Raw genomic sequence first — 19,404 nt, 5'->3', positions numbered from 1 at the left:
TGACCATTGCTCCTCCCCCTTCCGGGATGGCTACAATGCCCTCCCCCACCCGCCCTTCAGCAAATCGGATCACTCCTTCATTCTGCTCCTGTCACGGCTTTCGTTGTGGGAAGGAGGAGCGGACCAAAATGCAGCGTAGTTGTGATTCATTTTATTTATTAAGGAAACTATACACGATTAAACTAACAAAATAACAAACGTACGAAAACCGAAAACAGCCCTATCTGGTGCAAAACACAGAGACAGGAACAATCACCCACAAACACACAGTGAAACCCAGGCTACCTAAATATGGTTCCCAATCAGAGACAATGACTAACACCTGCCTCTGATTGAGAACCATATCAGGCCAGACATAGAAATAGACAAACAAGACATCCAACATAGAATGCCCACTCAGATCACACCCTGACCAACCAAAACATAGAAACATACAAAATAAACTATGGTCAGGGTGTGACAGCTCCTCCCTTCCTATAGGCAGAAACTTAAACAGGAAGTACCCATGGTAAATACTGTTCAACTTTGGTCTGACCAATCAGAATCTATGCTTGTTTTGATCACGCATCTTGGGATATGTTCCAGGTTGCCCCTGAGAATAATATTGACGTATACACTGGCTCTGTGATTGAGTTAATCAGGAAGTGTATAATGGACGTTGTTCCCACTGTGACGATTAGAACTTATCCAAACCAAAAACAGTGGAAAGATGGCAGCATTTACGCAAAACGGAAAGCGGGAACTATCGCATTTAACCACAGCAAGGTGACTGGGAACATGGATGAGTACAAACAGTCCAGCTATGCCCTCTGTAAGGCAATCATACAAGCAAAAAGTCAGTAAAGAGACAAAGTGGAGTCACAATTCAACGGCTCAGACACAAGACATAAGATTTAGGGACTCCAGACAATCATGGATTATAAAGGGAAAACCAGCCATGTTGTAGACATCGATGCCTTGCTCCCGGAGAAGCTAAACACCTTCTTCGCACGCTTTGAGGAAAACACAGTGACCACCGCCGCTCACGATGACTGTGAGCTCCTGTTCTCCGTGGCCGTGGCCAACGTGAGTAAGACATTTAAGGGTGTTAACCATTGCAAGGCTGCCAGCCCAGACGGAATCTCTAGCCGCGTCCTCAGAGTATGTACCAACCAGCTGGCTGGAGTGTTTACGCACATATTTAATCTCTTTCTATCCAGTCTATTGTCCCCACTTGATTCAAGATGTCCACCATTGTTCCTGTACCCAAGAAAGCAAAGTTAACTGAACTAAATTACTATCGCCCTGTAGCACTCACTTCTGTCATCATGAAGTGCTTTGAGAGGCTAGTTAAGGATCATATCACATCCACCTTACCCTACACCCTAGACCCACTATAGTTTGCATATCGCCCCAACAGATCCACGGATGACGCAATCGCATTTGCCTTTGCACTGCACACTGCCCTATCCCATCTGCACAAGATGAATACCTATGTAAGAATGCTGTTCATCGACTACAGCTCAGCCTTCAACACCATAGTGCCCTCCAAGCTCATCACTAAGCCTGGGGTCCTGGGTCTGAACTAGAGGCCGACTGATTAATCTATCTAATCTATCTGGCAATAATAAAGTGCCTATTAGAACATTCAATAGTCAAAGGTATATGAAATACAAATGGTATAGAGAGAAATAGTCAACGCGTTAATAATTCAGATAGTAACTACAACCTAAAACTTCTTAACTGGGAATATTGAAGTACTGGGAAAATTGAACCACCAGATTTCAAATGTTCTCATGTTCTGAGCAAGGAACTTAAACGTTAGCTTTTTTACATGGCACATATTGCACTTTTACTTTCTTCTCCAACACTGTGTATTTGCATTATTTAAACCAAATTGAGCATGTTTCATTACTTATTTGAGACTAAATAGATGTTATTTATGTATTATATTAAGTTAAAATAAAAGTGTTAATTCAGTATTGTTGTAATTGTCATTATTACAAAAATATATTGCCAATTAATTGGTATCTGCTTTTTTTGGTCCTCCAATAATCAGTATCGGTATCGGCATTGAAAAATCATAATCGGTCGACCTCTAGTCTGAACCCTGCCCTGTGCACCTGGGTCCTGGACATCCTGATGGGCCGACCCCAGGTGTTGAAGGTAGGCAAAAACACCTCCACTGTTCACCCATGACTACATGGCCGCACACATCTCCAACTCAATCATCAAGTTTGCAGATGACACAACAGTGGTAGGCTTGATTACCAACAATGACGAGACAGCCTACAGGGTGGAGGTGAGGACCCTGGCAGAGTGGTGCCAGGAAAATAACCTTTCCCTCAATGTCAACAAAATGAAGGAGCTGATCGTGGACTTCAGGAAATAGCAGAGGGAGCACTCCTCCATCCACATCAATAGGGTCGCTGTGGAGAGTGTAAAAAGCTTCAAGTTCCTCAGCGTGCACATCACTAACAACCTGAAATGGTCCATCCACACAGGCAGTCTGGTGACGTAGGCGCAACAGCGCCTCTACAACCTCAGGAGGCTGAAGGAATTTGGCTTGGCCCCTAAGACCCTCATGAACTTCTACAAAGGCATCATTGAGAGCATCCTGTCAGACTGTATCACCACCTGTTATGGCAACTGTACAGTCCGCAACTGCAGGGCTCTCTGGAGGAAGGTGCGGTCAGCCCCCATCCCTGGGGACACACTGCCTGCCCCACAGGACATTTACTGCAACCGGTGTCACAGAGACAGTACAAGTGCACCAAAGCTGGGACCGAGAGACTGAAAAACAGCTTCTATCTCCAGACCATCAGACTTAAATTGTCACCACTAGCCAGCCTCTGCCCAGTATCCTGCCTTGAACTTTCGTCACTGGTAGTCCATCCTGCACCTTAGAGACTGCTTCCCTATGTACATAGTCATTGAACACTGGTCACTTTAATAATGTTTACATACTGTTTTTCCCACTTCATACAGATCCTTCAGGAACTATTCATACCTCTTGACTTATTCAACATTGTGTTGTGTTACAGCCTGAATTCAAAATGGATTACATATATATTTTTCTCATCCATCTACAGACAATACCCCATAATTACAAAGTAAAAACGTTTTTAGACATTTTTGCAAATGTATTGAACATGAAATACAGAAATATTTCATTTACATACTGCAAGTATTCACACCCCTGAGTCAATACTTTGTAGAAGCACCTTTGTCAGTGATTACAGCTGTGAGTCTTTCTGGGTAAGTCTCTAGGAGATTTCCACACCTGTGCAACATTTGTCAATTAGTATTTTTTTTAAAATTCTTTAACTTCTCTAGAGTAGGGGGCAACATTTGGAATTTTGGATGAAAAGCGTGCCCAAATTAAACTGCCTTCCACTCAGGCCCAGAAGATAGGATATGCATATAATTGGTAGATTTGGATAGTAAACACTCTACACTTTCCAAGACTGTTAAAATAGTGTCTGTGAGTATAACAGAACTGATTTAGCAGGTGAAAACCTGAGAAAAATCCATTCAGGGAGTATAATTTAGTTTTCTATTCAATGCCTTTACAGTATCCATTGACTTAGGACTCAAATTGCAGTTCCGATGCATTCCACTAGATGTCAACAGTCTTTAGAAATTGTTTCAGGCTGAGGGAGTAAGAGCAGTCTGAATGAGTGGATCCTGCCGTGTCACAGAGCTTTTTCATGCGCACGACCGAGAGAGTGTCTTTCTTGTTTACCTTTTATATTGACGACGTTATTGTCCGGTTGAACTATTATCGATTATTTAGGCTAAAAACAACCTGAGGATTGAATATAAACATCGTTTGATGTCACGAATCCCGTTTCCTGAGTCTGTTTTTTGCCTGTGTTCTGTCCTGGAGTGTTTTTTCCGGCGTCCTGGAACGCTCCCTGTCTGGTTGCCGGGCAATGTAGCCAGTTGGGAGTTCTGATTACCCGCACCTGTATCCCATCAGCTATCTGCACACCTGGTCCTGATCATCATCTCTCCTCTTCATAAGCCAGGACCTGACATCCATTCCCTGCCGGATCGTTAGCCATGAACAGTATGTCGTGCCATAGTATCAGCCTCAAAGTTGGATAGAATTTGTTTTGTTGTTTTTTACGTATTGCTTGCCTTAAACTTACCTCCGTTTGTTCTGTCTTCAGTTACTCACCCGGATCATTTACCCCATTCCCGCCTGGTCGTCGGAGAATTCCGCTACCCCATTGGATCCACCTATTTACTCCCATCAACTCACCACCGCTGCCCGCTACGCCACCTGGATATATCTACCCATTCACATTCACTTGTAAATAAATACTCACCTTCTTCCTACGCTCCTTGTCCTGGTCTGCTTCTGGGTCCAATTCTGGTAAACCCTGACAGAACAATCCGGCCAGTGATGAACCCAGCGGACCTGGACTCCGTTTGCCATACAATTACCCAGCAGGAGAAGATGTTGGGACAACACAACACGGCGCTACATGAGATAGCGGGTTAAATCCGGAACATATCGGATAGATTAACGAGTATCCAGGATCAGCTCAGGTTGCCGGCGGATTATCCACCACCTGTTTCACCCATATCACCTGCCGATTCGGGAGCGGGTTCCTTCCGTGAGCCCAAGGTTCCGACACAGGAGAAGTACGAGGGAGATCTGGGAGGATGCCGTTCATTTCTTTTACAGAGTGGGTTAGTTTTTGATCTGCAGCCCTACTATTACGCCACAGATAAGGCTAGGATAGCTTTTGTTATTGAGCTGCTGCGTGGTAGAGCTCTGGAATGGGCTTCAGCTGTTTGGGAACAACGGGACACATGCATGACGTCATACCAGGGTTTCACGGCTGAGATGAGAAAGCTTTTTGACCATCTAGTCCGAGGTAAGGACGCAGCTAAACGTTTGTTCTCTCTTCGCCAAGGAGCTCGCAGTGTGGCAGACTTTGTGATAGAATTCCGGACATTGGCTGTGGAGAGTGGTTGAAATGAGGAATCACTACAAGCGTTTTTTTTACCAGGGGTTGTCGGAGCAACTCAAGGACGAGCTGATCTCCTATCCAGAGCCTAGTGACCTAGATAGTTTGGTCACCTTAGCTATTCGGGTATATAATAGAGTCCGAGAGAGAAGGAGGGAGAAGCAGTGGGGTCCATCTAATCAATCTGAGACTCGGTTACCATTCGGGTCAGGAAGTGGACCAGAACGGGTTGATCATTTTCCCTCACACGGGATTAGTGGAGGAGTCCTGCCACCAGATCCTGAACCTATGCAAGTTGGGCGGCACGGGTTAACTAAGGACGAGCGCCAACGTAGACGTGAGACCAACAGCTGCCTCTACTGTGGTAGCTTGGGACATTACATCTCCGTTTGTCCTCAGCGCCCGTTAAACTGCTCGGCTCGTTAAGTTTGGGAGGTTTGTTAGCGAGCCAGTTTCAACCTCTCAAGAGCCCTGTCAGACCTCGTTTTCCTGCTACCCTCATAAATAAGAATCAGAGTTTAGCGATTAACGCTTTCATCGATTCAGGTGCCGATGACAGCTTCATTGATGCCGACTTAGTGGAACAGCTGGGGCTTTCCAAGGAGCAATTACCGGAAGCCATTGAAGCAACCACTCTGAACGGCAGTAGTCTGGCACGGATCACTATGAGGACTGAACCGGTTAAGATGTTGTTGTCGGGGAATCATTCAGAGGTTATTTCTTTTTTCATTTTGCCTTCCCCCCCATGTTCCTCTGGTTCTTGGATACCCCTGGCTAAGAGAACACAATCCTTCGTTCGATTGGGTGACTGGTAAGATAACTAGTTGGAGCATTGAGTGCCATGCTAACTGCCTCAGGACTGCCTGTTCTCATGCTGTCCCCAGTCGGGTCAGTGAGTCTGCTCCTCCTGATTTGTCCCTGGTTCCTGAAACATATCACGAGTTGGGTGAGGTGTTCAGTAAGCAGAAAGCTCAGTCACTTCCTCCCCACCGACCTTATGATTGTACAATTAAGCTGTTCCCTGGAGCTGCCTTTCCCAAGGGACGGTTATACAGTATTTCTCGACCTGAGCGGGAAGCCCTGGAGACCTACATAAAGGAGTCTCTTGCTGCAGGTCTCATTCGTCCCTCGTCATCACCCCTGGGAGCTGGATTTTTTTTTTGTGAGTAAGAAGGATGGCTCTCTTCGACCGTGTATTGATTATCGGGGGTTGAATGATATTACGGTCAAGAACAAGTACCCCTTGCCCTTGATGAGCTCCGCTTTCGATTCTTACAGGGTGCTACTGTGTTTACGAAGCTTGATCTACGCAATGCGTATCATCTGGTTCGGATCAAAGAGGGGGACGAGTGGTTGACTGGATTCAATACACCTATGGGACATTTCGAGTACCAGGTGATGCCGTTTGGACTTTCCAACGCTCCAGCAGTGTTCCAAAGTTTGGTGAATGACGTGCTGAGGGATATGATCGGTCTGTTTGTGTTCGTTTACCTGGATGACATCCTGATTTTCTCCAAGGAGCTTTCCAGCCACATCCAGCATGTTAAGCAGGTCCTGCAGCGGTTATTGGAGAACCGTCTGTTTGTGAAGGCAGAGAAGTGTGATTTTCACGCCCACACTACATCCTTCCTCGGGTACATCATCTCCAGGGGTGAGATCAAGATGGACCAAGAGAAGGTTCGGGTGGTTCGGGATTGGGCCCGGCCCGGTACGAGATTGCAGCTCCAGAGATTCCTGGGATTTGCGAACTTCTATCGGAGGTTTATCCGTGATTACAGCCGGGTGGCCGCCCCTTTAACTGCTCTGACGTCTTGCACCAGAATTTTCTGTTGGACTCCTAAGGCAGACCGAGCATTTCTGAACTTAAAGAGCCGATTCACCAACGCACCGATTCTCTCTCAACCTGACACTTCCCGTCAGTTTGTTGTTGAGGTGGACGCGTCTGATGTGGGGGTGGGCGCCATCCTGTCCCAGCGTAGCTCCACTGACGGTAAACTCCATCCCTGCGCCTTCTACTCTTGTCGTCTTTCACCAGCTGAGAGATACTACGATGTGGGTAACCGGGAGCTTCTCGCTGTGAAGCTTGCCTTGGAGGAGTGGTGTCACTGGTTGGAGGGAGCGGAGCAACCGTTTGTGGTCTGGACTGACCACAAGAATCTGGCTTACGTGTAATCGGCTAAACGTCTCAACTCCCGTCAGGCCAGGTGGGCTTTGTTTTTTGGACGCTTCAATTTTTCCCTGATTTGCCGACCTGGGTCGAAGAACGGCAAAGCGGACGCCTTGTCCCGGATGTTCTCCAAGATGGATGAGAGTGGGGCCAAGACTGAGACGATTCTTCCCCAGAACCTTGTCGTGGGAGCCGTTACATGGAGGATTGAGGAGGAGGTGATGGCGGCCCTTCGGACGCAGCCCGGCCCCGGTAATGGTCCACCCGGTCGGTTGTTCGTGCCTGAGTCGGTCCGTTCTGCTGTTCTTCAGTGGTCCCACGCCAGCATGATAGCTTGTCACCCTGGCGTTGCTCGGACTATGGCCCTACTGCGCAGACGATTTTGGTGGCCTGCCATGGGAGAAGATACCCGGAGGTTTGTTGTCGCATGTCCTGTTTGTGCTCAGAACAAAAGTACCAATCGGCCCAGCTCTGGGCTTCTTCACCCCCTACCTATTCCTCGGCGACCTTGGTCGCATCTGGCCCTGGATTTTGTCACGGGATTGCCCCCTTCTGTTGGGAACACGGTCATTCTGACCATTGTGGACAGATTCAGCAAGTTTGCTCATTTTGTCCCTCTCTCCAAGCTTCCATCTGCCACGGAGACGTCCGAGATCCTGGTTAGGGAGGTTTTCAGGGTCCACGGATTGCCCAGTGACATTGTTTCTGACCGTGGTCCTCAGTTTACCTCTGCTGTCTGGAGATCCTTCTGTTTGGCCATTGGAGCTACAGTCAGTCTCACTTCTGGATTTCACCCACAATCTAATGGTCAGGCGGAGAGAGCCAACCAGAAGATGGAGTCCACGCTGCGTTGTCTTGTCTCCTCTGATCCCACCTCTTGGTCATCTCAATTACCCTGGGTCGAGTATGCCCATAATACCCTTCCTTCATCTGCCACTGGGATGTCCCCCTTCCAATGCCTGTACAGATACCAACCTCCCTTGTTTCCTTCTCAGGAGAGGGATCTTTCGGTTCCTTCTGTCCAGGCCCACATTCGTCATTGCCACCGGACCTGGCATCGGGCCAGGAAAGTCCTCCTTAGAGTTTCTGACCGGTATCAGATCCAGGCGAATCGTCGCCGTATTCCTGCTCCCGCTTATACCATCGGAGATAAGGTTTGGTTGGCTACACGGGATCTTCCTCTACGGACTGAGTCGAGGAAACTGTCATTGAAGTTCATTGGTCCGTTTGTAGTGGAGAGGATCATTAATCCTGTTGTGGTCCGACTCAAGTTGCCTGCTGCATTAAGAGTACATCCCACCTTTCATGTCTCCTGCCTCAAGCCGGTTCTCCTCAGTCCTCTGTTGCCCCCTCGTCCTCCTCCTCCTCGGATGATCGGAGGTGGTCCTGTCTACACGGTGCGCCGCATCATGGACTCCAGACGGCGGGGTCGAGGGTTCCAGTATTTAGTGGATTGGGAAGGATATGGTCCTGAGGAGAGGAGTTGGATTCCTCGGCGTCAGATCCTTGATGATGACCTGCTTCGTGACTTTTACCGCCTCCACCCTGGCGCTCCGGGTAGTCTGCCCGGTGGCGTTCGTCGGAGGGGGGGTACTGTCACGAATCCCGTTTCCTGAGTCTGTTTTTTGCCTGTGTTCTGTTCCTGGAGTGTTTTTTTCCAGCGTCCTGGAACGCACCCTGTCTGGTTGCCGGGCAATGTAGCCAGTTGGGAGTTCTGATTACCCGCACCTGTATCCTATCAGCTATCTGCACACCTGGTCCTGATCATCATCTCTCCTCTTCATAAGCCCGGACCTGACATCCATTCCCTGCCGGATCGTTAGCCATGAACAGTATGTCGTGCCATAGTATCAGCCTCAAGTTGGATAGAATTTGTTTTGTTGTTTTTTACGTATTGCTTGCCTTAAACTTACCTCCGTTTGTTCTGTCTTCAGTTACTCACCCGGATCATTTACCCCATTCCCGCCTGGTCGTCGGAGAATTCCGCTACCCCATTGGATCCACCTATTTACTCCCATCAACTCACCACCGCTGCCTGCTACGCCACCTGGATATATCTACCCATTCACATTCACTTGTAAATAAATACTCACCTTCTTCCTACTCTCCTTGTCCTGGTCTGCTTCTGGGTCCAATTCTGGTAAACCCTGACAGTTTGACATGTTTCTATGAACTTTACGGATACAATTTTGATTTTTTTGTCTGCCTGTTGTGACTGCGTTTGAGCCTGTGGATTACTGAAGAAAACACGCAAACAAAATTGAGGTTTTTGGATATAAAGAGAGACTTTATCGAACAAAAGGAGCATTTATTGAATAAATGAATGTCTTCTGAGTGCAACCATATGAAGATCATCAAAGGTAAGTGATTAATTTTATCTCTATTTCTGACTTGTGTAACTCTTCTACTTGGCTGGTTACTGTTTGTAATGATTTGTCTGCTCGGCTATGTTCTCAAATAATTGTTAGGTATGCTTTCGCCGTAAAGCATTTTTGAAATCGGACACCGTGGTTGGATTCACAAGAAGTTAATCTTTAAACCTATGTAAAATAGTTGTATCTTTTCTGAATTTTTATAATGAGTATTTCTGTATTTGAATTTGGAGCTCTGCAATCTCCCTGGATGTTGGCCAGGTGGGACGCTAGCGTCCCACATACCCTAGAGATGTTTTAAGCTCTGTCAAATTGGTTGTTGATCATTGCTAAACAACGATTTTCAGGTCTTGCCTTTAATTTTCTTTTAGATTTAAGTCAAAACTGTAACTCAGCCTCTCAGGAACATTCACTATCTTCTTGGTAAGCAACTCCCGTGTAGATTTGGCCTTGTATTTCAGGTTATTTACCTGCTAAAATGTGAATTAATATCCCAGTGTCTGGTAAAAAGCATAATGAACCAGGTTTTCCTCTAGGATTTTGCCTGTGCATAGCTCCATTCCATAACTTTTTTTCCTGAAAAACTCCCCAGTCCTTGACGATTACAAGCATACCCACACCAAGATGCAGCCACCACTATGCTTGAAAATATGGAGAGTGGTACACTATGTGTTTTATTGGGTTTGCCTTAAACATAACACTTTGTATTCAGGACAAAAAGTGAATTGCTCTTCCACATTATTTGCATAATTCCTTTAGTGCCTTGTTGCAAACAGGATGCATGTTTTAGAATATTTTTATTCTGTACAAGCTTCCTTCTTCTCCCTCTGTCAGTTAAGTTAGTATTGTGGAGTAACTACAATGTTGTTGATCCATCCTTCGTTTTCGGTAACTGGAAGGACGCCTGTATCTTTGTATTGATACACCACCCAAAGTGTAGTTAATAACTTAACCATACTAAAAGGGATATTCTATATCTGCAAATTGGGGGGGGGGGGGGGTACAGCGATGAAGAAGTTAATCCAAAATCATGTTAAACACTATTATTATTGAGTCCATGCAACGTATTTTGCGACTTGTTAATGAACATTTTACTCCTGAACTTATTTAGGTGTGCCATAAATAAAAAGGTTGAATACTTATTGACTCAGTATATTTCATCTTTTCATTTTTTATGAATTACCAAAACTTTCTTAAAACATAATTCCACTTTGACATTATGGGGTCTTTTGTGTAGACCAGTGACAGAAAAACATCTAAATTTGATCCATTTTAAATGCAGGCTGACAACTTTCTGAAAACAATGTATGTACAGTATATACTGTTTTCTAGTCAAGTCTCATCCTATATAACTACTGCTGTACGCACATTTTGTATTCATATACTGTGAGTATACACTACCGGTCAAAAGTTTTAGAACACCTACTCATTCAAGGGTTTGTGTTTATTAGGGTTAGTGTTAGTATTACTATTTTCTACATTGTAGAAGAATAGTGAAGGGTTAGGGTTAGTGTTAGAATAATAGTGAAAAACTATCAAAACTATGAAATAACACAAAAAGGTGTTAAACAAATGCACTTATATTTTATATTGCAGCAAAGAAAACCCCTACTAAAGGACGCCAATAAGAAGAAGAGACTTGCTTAGGCCAAGAAACACAAGCAATGGACATTAGACCGGTGGAATTTTGTCCTTTGGTCTGGAGTCCAAATTGGAGATTCTTGGTTCCAACTGCATGGAGGAGGAGTTGTTATGGTATGGGGGTGCTTTGCTGTGACACTGTATGTGATTTATTTATAATTCTTGGCACACTTAACCTCTTGAAACTCCCCATCCCGGATCCGGGATTGTGACTAAGCCTCAGGCTCATTAGCATAACGCAACGTTAACGATTTCTGAAAATCGCAAATACAATTAAAATAATGCGTTTGCTCTCAAGCTTAGCCTTTTCTTAACAACACTGTCATCTCCAGATTTTCAAAATATGCTTTTGAACCATAGAAATTGACTAATTTGTGTAAGAGTATGCAAAGCTAGCATAGCATTTTGTGTAGCATGTAGCACGCAACATTTTCACAAAAGCCAGATAACCAAATAAATAAAATCATTTACCTTTGAAGAGCTTCTGATGTTTTCAATGAGGAGACTCCCAGCCACATACCAAATGCGCAGTGTTTCGTGAAAGCGTCTGTGTGTAGGAGAAATCGTTCCGTTTTCTACATTGCGCCTGGCTACCGAAACGAACCGAAAATGCAGTCACCTACAACGTGAAACTTTTTCCGGATTAACTACATAATATCGACCGAAACATGGCAAACGTTGTTTGGAATCAATCCTCAAGGTGTTTTTTCACATATCTCTTCATTGACATGCAGTTCTTGGAAGCTTGCTTCTCTCTCTCTGCCCCATGGAAAAATACTGGCAGGTGACTTTTGCGCACCAATTTCGTCGCAGGACACCGGGCGGACACGTGGTAAATGTGGTCTCTTATGGTCAATCTTCCAACGATCTGCCTACAAATACGTCACAATGCTGCAGACACCTTGGGGAAACGACAGAAAGGGCAGACTCATTCCTCTTGCGTTCACAGCCATATAAGGAGATCATGAAAGACAGAGCCTCAAAAATCCTTGTCATTTCCTGGATGCCAAGTCATCTTGGTTTTGCCTGAAGCTCACGTTCTAGGGCACGCACAGAGAAGATATTTGTATTTCTGGACACGTCAGAGTGTTTTCTTTCGAACAGTAGCAATTATATGCATAGTCGAGCATCTTTTTGTGACAAAATATCTTGTTTAAAACGGGAACGTTTTTCTTCCAAAAATGAAATAGCGCCACCATAAGTGTAAGAGGTTAACCAGCACGGCTACCACAGCATTCAGCTGCGATACGCCATCCCATCTTGTTTGGGCTTTGCTTTTCAACAGGACAATGACCCAACACACCTACAGGCTGTTCAAGGGCTATTTTACTAAGAAGGAGAGTGATTGAGGGCTGCATCAAATGACCTGGCCTCCACAATCCCCCGACCTCAACCAAATTGATATGGTTTGGGGTGAGTGAAGGAAAAGCAGCCAACAAGTGCTCAGCATATGCGGGAACTCCTTCAAGACTGTTGGAAAAGCATTCCAGGTGAAGCTGGTTGAGAGAATGCCAAGAGTGTGCAAAGCTGTCATCAAGGCAATAGGTGGCTTTTTGAAGCTTTTGATTTGTTTAACACTTTTTTGGTTACTTCATTATTCCATATGTGTTATTTCATAGTTTTGATATCTTCACTATTATTCTACAACATAGAAAATAGTAAAAATAAAGAAAAACCCTTGAATGAGTAGGTGTTCTAAGACTTTTGACCGGTAGTGTATAGGAGACTAATGTCTATAGACACACCATCATGTCCATACATATTTACTGTATATTCCGGACTCTGACATTGCTCGTTGTAATATTTCTTAATTATTGTATTTTTTGGGATTTGTGTATTTGTTTTGTATTTTTAGGTAGTTGGAGCTAGGGACATACTGTATGCATTTTGCTACACCCATGATAACATCTTCAAAATATGTGTATGTGACCAATAAAATTAGATTTTTAAAACATGAGTTATTCGTGTATGTGATACATACACATACACGAATGAGCGCACGCACACACACACACACACACACACACACACACACACACACACACACACACACACACACACACACACACACACACACACACACACACACACACACACTCATTAAATCTTTCACAATAACAAACGGTCACAGCCTCTAGCCACTGGTGTTTATGTACTGTTGAAGGAATGTTTATTTGAGATTGTTAAAAGCATCGTGTAACGTTGTTGTGCTAAAATGGTATTATTTCGTCAATATACTTGTTTTGGAAACGGCTCTCTTTCCTGGGAAGCAACTTCAATCAATCTCCAACTTAATGAAAGAACACAACGCTACTCAAACCATTATTACTGCCATAAGAAAACGATTTCACTTAACAGTTGTGAAATAAAAAATAGTGGATTCAAGTGAAGCTAAAAAACATTTACTCTTGAATCCAACTATTCCAGACTCATTCATGGGAAACTGTGATGCTTTGCCTATTGGGCAAGAGCTCTTCAAATCAAATCAAATTGTATTTGTCACATACACATGTTTAGCAGATGTTAGCAGATGTTATTGTGGGTGTAGTTTGTGTGTAGCGACTCAGTGTGTTGAATAACTGATCCTCCCCATAGGCTATTTTAGCACCACTCAGAATGCTGCTAAAGTGCTATAGGGAGAGTTGTTTATAGGCTGCATTAAGCAGCTTGTTATAAACAGTTATAGCGGGTCAGAGAATGCTGCTCTTCTGTGCTAGGCTCAGCTGACAGGGAACTCTTCCCAAAAGAGTGTTTTGTTAATCATCGCTGGGAGCTCTCCTGTCTCCTCGTTTCCCCTTTGCTGTGACATATTTAAGTAACCACGGTGCTCATGAATGTATGGACCTTGGACCTATTGTGGACTGAGCTGACCTCACAGTTCTAATTGTTTACTATTTTGGCACCTTTTTAGGGAGTCGAGCAAAGGTTAGCTATGCTGTATTGTTGAGGACACAATTGTCTTAGGGGGGCATGAGAGGGAAATGTCTAAACAACTGAGTTGAACATGTGGGTGTTGTGGAATAGGCCCGACCGGATGTTTGTGTTGTGTTTTGAAGCACTCCCTTTATACAGAGAGTGTGGTATGGGAGAAAAGACAGCCCATGACTTCTCACAAAGAACGAAAGATAGAAAGTGTTTACACACGTCACGGAATTCAGCGCCATCAAACTAAGCAAATATTGGTGTATGTTGTTCTTTGACTCATTGGGTTTCGCTGTGCAAAGCAGAGGAATTTTCCGCGGTTTGGAAATTGATAGAGAAAAAAGGAGCAGTTGCCCAATACGGTGTAAGTAGAAAGAGGCCCGTTTTCCCAATATGCCCTAGGCAGCAAAGAGGCCCCACGTTCACTTCAGAATGCAATATTGGTGAATTTTGACATGAAGGCTGTGTGCTATCGTTTAACACTGCTCTCACACAATTGCCTGTCTCTTGACCCACCATTTGTATTTGTTAAAAACCAGGGTTTGAGTTTTAGTCCTTTTGAACGGTAACAGCTATAACAATTAAAAGCATGCTATGAATAATTTATGAAAATGTAAAGTTCCTGAACTGGTCTCCCGAGTGGCACGGTGGTCTGTCACTGCATCTCAGTACTAGCTGTGCCACTAGAGATTCTGGGTTCGAAATTCTGACTATGCTGCATTCTGGTTGGCGATACAACCTTACAGCCTACACGTGTTGCGACAAGGATCTGTTCGGTGTACAATTGGCCCAGCTTCGACCGGTTTAGGGGAAGGTTTCGCCAGCAGGGATGTCCTTGTCCCATCGCGCACTAGCATCTCCTGTGGTGAGCCGGGCGCAGTGCATGCTGACAATGTCTCCAGGTGCACAGTGTTTCCTCCAACGCATTTGTGCTGCTGGCTTCCGGGTTAAGTGGGTGTTGTGACAAGAAGCAGTGCGGCATGGTTGGGTTGTGTTTCAGAGAACGCACGGCTCTCGACCTTTGCCTCTCCCGAGTCCTGTACTGGAGTTGCAGCGGTGAGGCAAGACTGTAACTCCCCATTGGATATCACGAAATTGGGGAGAAAAAGGGGTAAAAGTAACCAAAAGGATAAATAAAAAGTACCTGAACTGAATACACACCCACACATATTCTGAACCACCTAGAAAGAGAGGAATCTATCAACTCCCACTCCCACCCTTTTATTATATTCTCCAATTCCAAAATCACGACTTTAAATTGTTTATTATCTTTGTGGTCCAGCAGAAGACCCGAGGAGCGTTAGTGCCTGGACCTCAAAGCCAGTTCCATTGCTGATTCTCATTCTTCCCCTCTAATTAAGGATCCATTTAGACATTGGACACCAGGTGGGTGCAATTATCAGGTAGAACAGTAGTACCTCTGACCTCCAGGCTCGGATTTGAATAGCCCTAACTTATAACCGTCTCTTCCTCTCGCTCTCTCTTGTTTTCAGTATACGTATATGTCCTATGTAACCGTCTCTCTTTCCCTCCCTCTATCTCCATCTCTCTCTTGTTTTCAGCATACGTATGTTGTCCTATATAACCGTCTCTCTCTCCCTATCTCTCTGTGTTCTCAGCATGCGTATGTGTCCTATATCATTGTCTCTCTCTGTTTCCAGCAGGCCTATGTGTCCTCCGGCCACCAGATGGCACCCCCCAGTCCCAACACCAACAGCAACAACAGTGGCGGGGGAGGGGAACAACTGAGTAAAACTAACCTGTACATCCGTGGTCTTCACCCCGGGACCACAGACCAGGACCTGGTCAAGCTATGCCAGCCGTAAGTCTTCTTCTCCTCCTCATTGTCTGCCTTCGTTTACACGGGTAGGGTGAAGTTTCCTCTAGACCACATTTGTCAGACCCATTCCACAGAGGGCTGAGTGTATGCGGGGTTTCACTCCTCCCTTGCACTTGATCGATGAATTGAGGTCACTTATTAGTAAGGAACTCCTCTCACCTCGTTGTCTAGGTCTTAATTGAAAGGAAAAACCAAAAACCAGCATTCATCAGGCCCTCCATATAATTAGTTTGACACCCCTGCCCTAGACGCTGATGTAGAAGAAGAGTACTTTATTAATCCTTACAGAATGGAAACGTGTCTTCTTCTGTACCTAACCCCTGATATAGCCACACACAAACACACATTTAGGTTAGGAGTGTGGTGAAATAGCCCCTTAGACACATCTAAGATCATTTTTGTATTTTCATCATGGTAGTTAGGGTTAGGATCAGCAGGAAGCTGATCCTAGATCTGTGTCCACGGGTGACTTCTACCTGGAGCTTTTCAACAGGTGCTGCTTTGCCACAAAGTGGCTACAGTTATTACTACCAGGCTACCTCCATATTCAGTAAGCCTACCCTCAGATCAGAACTGGTTGACTTTGCTGCATTATGGTTGGCGATACAACCGACACGTGTTGCAACAAGGATTGTGGCTGGATATTGCTTACTCTCAGGGCTGCCATGTCACATTTGGCGAAGGTTGCCCCTGACGCATGCACTGACCAAGGCCGTCAATTGTTTCAGGTACAATGCACATTACAGACTCACAATATAAGTGCTGAAAGTAAAAGGCTCGTGTCAGCAGCAGTGCTACAGTTTGGGTGGTGCTGCTCAGCCTTTGGCAGCGTTGGAAGGGCATGGATGTTAACTTCATAACAAGCTATTCTTTATAATCACATCATTTATATAATGACACTATGAACATCAAATGTAATCAAGTGGGTGTTTCATAGAATTGATACCTAGGTTACTTTCTGAATGTGATCAGTTACTAGTTACCTATGAAATTGTAATCAGTAACGTAACAGTAACGTAACTTTTGGATTACCCAAACTCAGTAACGTAATCTGATTACAGTTACTTTTGGATTACTTTCCCCTTTAGAGGCATTAAAATAAGACTAAAAGGATCCATCAAATGCATTTTTGTGCAATCATAGTAGTCTCTGACTTGTGGTGAGACTCGCTCAGGTGGAACAAACTTAAACTTGTGCCTTTTTGCAATTATTTATTGAATGTCATTGAGAAAACAGATAGGTGTCAATGTACATCCTTTCTCAATTTAAAATTAATTCAATAAGTAATTATATAGTTTAAAAAAAAATCAAATCTGATTACAATATATTTGCTGGTAACGTAACTGATTAGTTCATTTTTTTAACTGATTAGTAACTGATTAGTTCGTCATTGATTACATGTAATCAGTTTCTCCCCAACCCTGCCCCCGGAAAACAACTGTATTCACCCCAGTCCAAATGAAGAATTTGAATCAGTTTTTAGCAAGTGTGTATCTGTACATTTGAAATGTGTGTGAAGAAAAAAAAGAGGGGATTAAACACAGATAGAAACAGAAATTAAAATAGAGGTTAACAGGAAGGAGAGAAGGAGGGAAGAGGAAAACTAAAACACACACCCAACAAGTCACCGCCTACAAACAACACACACCACTTATACTACTCTCTCTCTCTCTCTCTCTCTCTCTCTCTCTCTCTCTCTCTCTCTCTCTCTCTCTCTCTCTCTCTCTCTCTCTCTCTCTCATCCTAGAAGTGTTTCCCTATAGTTCCTCACTCCAGCAGTAGTGTAACAGTCACACTCTCCTGTAGAAGAAACCAGTGGAGTATTGCAGATAGATTATGAACTGGTTTGGCTCATGCAAGTCAGGGCTGATCATTGTGTTCCAGGAATGATTTATTTCTGTAAACATATACTTAAGCTTCTGTGGAGTGGGAGAGAGGTTAGAGGACATCATATTTGCTATATCAGGCCTTTAATTTCCTAGCAGCATGTACTACCTTGACCGTCACTGCCCCCTGGCCGTAATGCCCCTTAAAAAAATCCATGCCTTGCGGCCAAAGTGTCCGATGTGCCCTTCGGCTGAATATAATAATTAAAATTCCCTCTCTCACTCACATGGCTCTCTCAGATACCTCAATTCTTATTAGCCAATGCCCGTTACATGATTGGGTCCTTCTTACGTGCATCGCAGCCCTGAAGTAGGCTACTAGTGAAAACAAACCCATCGGGGATTCAATGGCGTGCGTCCTTCTTATCGAATTCCAAGGCGCATTTTGAAGATGTTAGAATAACTGTCCACGTTTACTTTTCCTCAGCACACAAGATGAGTAACGAACAGCAAAGGGAGCTAGCTTTAGTCAATCTACTTTCCCCCATAGTACAAACGTTGACCTATTCTATTGGTCAAGCTGGTCATTCTGTCCGAGGAATAAGTATTCCAAACAGACTCTGAGACAGTTGTGGGACAATAGATCCCAAATTAATACATCCACTTTACATAAAAAAAATGTTTAAAAGCAATGAGACTGATATAACAGATCAGAACATTTAGCTTAAAATGTTGATTAGGCTATTTCTTCACATCATACGTGCAGCAATACGCACACGGCAGTAGGCTTTAAGCGTGAATGTTCCAAAATGAAAGGAACGCAGGAAAACACCGTTCCACAAAGCACAACGCAAATGCGAGTGGTTTCATATGACAGAGATGAAAATATCCTTTATAAAGAGGGAAGCTCTAATGAAGCAACAACTTGCATGGGTTGTAAATATGACTAGGATTGTGTCTTTTGGCTGCTGAACAATGAAAGGAAGTTGAGAACATGAGAGAAATAACCCTACTTGTTTCAATGGTATATGAGGAAATGTTCAGAAAATAATCCCCTTAACATTCCTATGGTCGGCATGCCTCAAATTGACCCCAAAAAATGTCCAGGTTTTAAATAATTTTGTTTCTGGTTAAATAGTAAACTGACTGCCACCGTTCAGAGGCAAGGTGGCTGATTGTTGTGGTGCGATACAGACACGGGCCTTTCTCTCTTATCTGAATGACAGAAGCCTTTAGACATTAATATGAATTATCCTACATTATATTTGTCATACATGACTGGAGTTGATCAGATACAGTACCAGTCAACAGTTTAGACACCTACTCATTCAAGGGTTTCTTTATTTTTGCTATTTTCTACATTGTAGAATAATAGTGAAGACGTCAAAACTATGAAATAACACATGAAATCATGTAGTTACCAAAAAAGGGTTAAACAAATCAAAATATATTTTAGATTCTTCAAAGCTTCTCATAAAGATAAGTTAGTCTAGCTGTGTCCAGTCCAGGTGGTGCTTGTACAGGCAGACCATCTATGGGAGGAAGGATGTCAGCCTTGCGCTGGAGCTGAAACCTGGTCCCGACTGAGTCCGAACGCTCCTTGGCGACAACAATACCAGGCTCCGGAGAATCGAAGCTGTAAAACAGGAAATACCACAAAAAAAATTGAGAAGAC

At 44.1% G+C, this 19,404-nt stretch overlaps 1 protein-coding gene across 1 annotated transcript in view; it reads left to right on the top strand.

Annotated features, from left to right (window-relative positions):
- LOC135539898 (RNA-binding motif, single-stranded-interacting protein 2-like) overlaps positions 1–19,404 on the top strand; it is a 60,122-nt gene that overhangs the window by 11,246 nt on the left and 29,472 nt on the right. Inside the window, 1 exon segment of the mRNA XM_064966132.1 lies at positions 15,725–15,885. Within this exon segment, the coding sequence (XP_064822204.1) occupies positions 15,725–15,885 (161 nt within the window).

This window comes from Oncorhynchus masou, chromosome 5, assembly GCF_036934945.1.
Source record: "Oncorhynchus masou masou isolate Uvic2021 chromosome 5, UVic_Omas_1.1, whole genome shotgun sequence".
NCBI lineage: Eukaryota > Metazoa > Chordata > Actinopteri > Salmoniformes > Salmonidae > Oncorhynchus > Oncorhynchus masou.
Note: the sequence above shows the minus strand (reverse complement) of the source record. Positions and strands in the feature narration are given on the sequence as shown.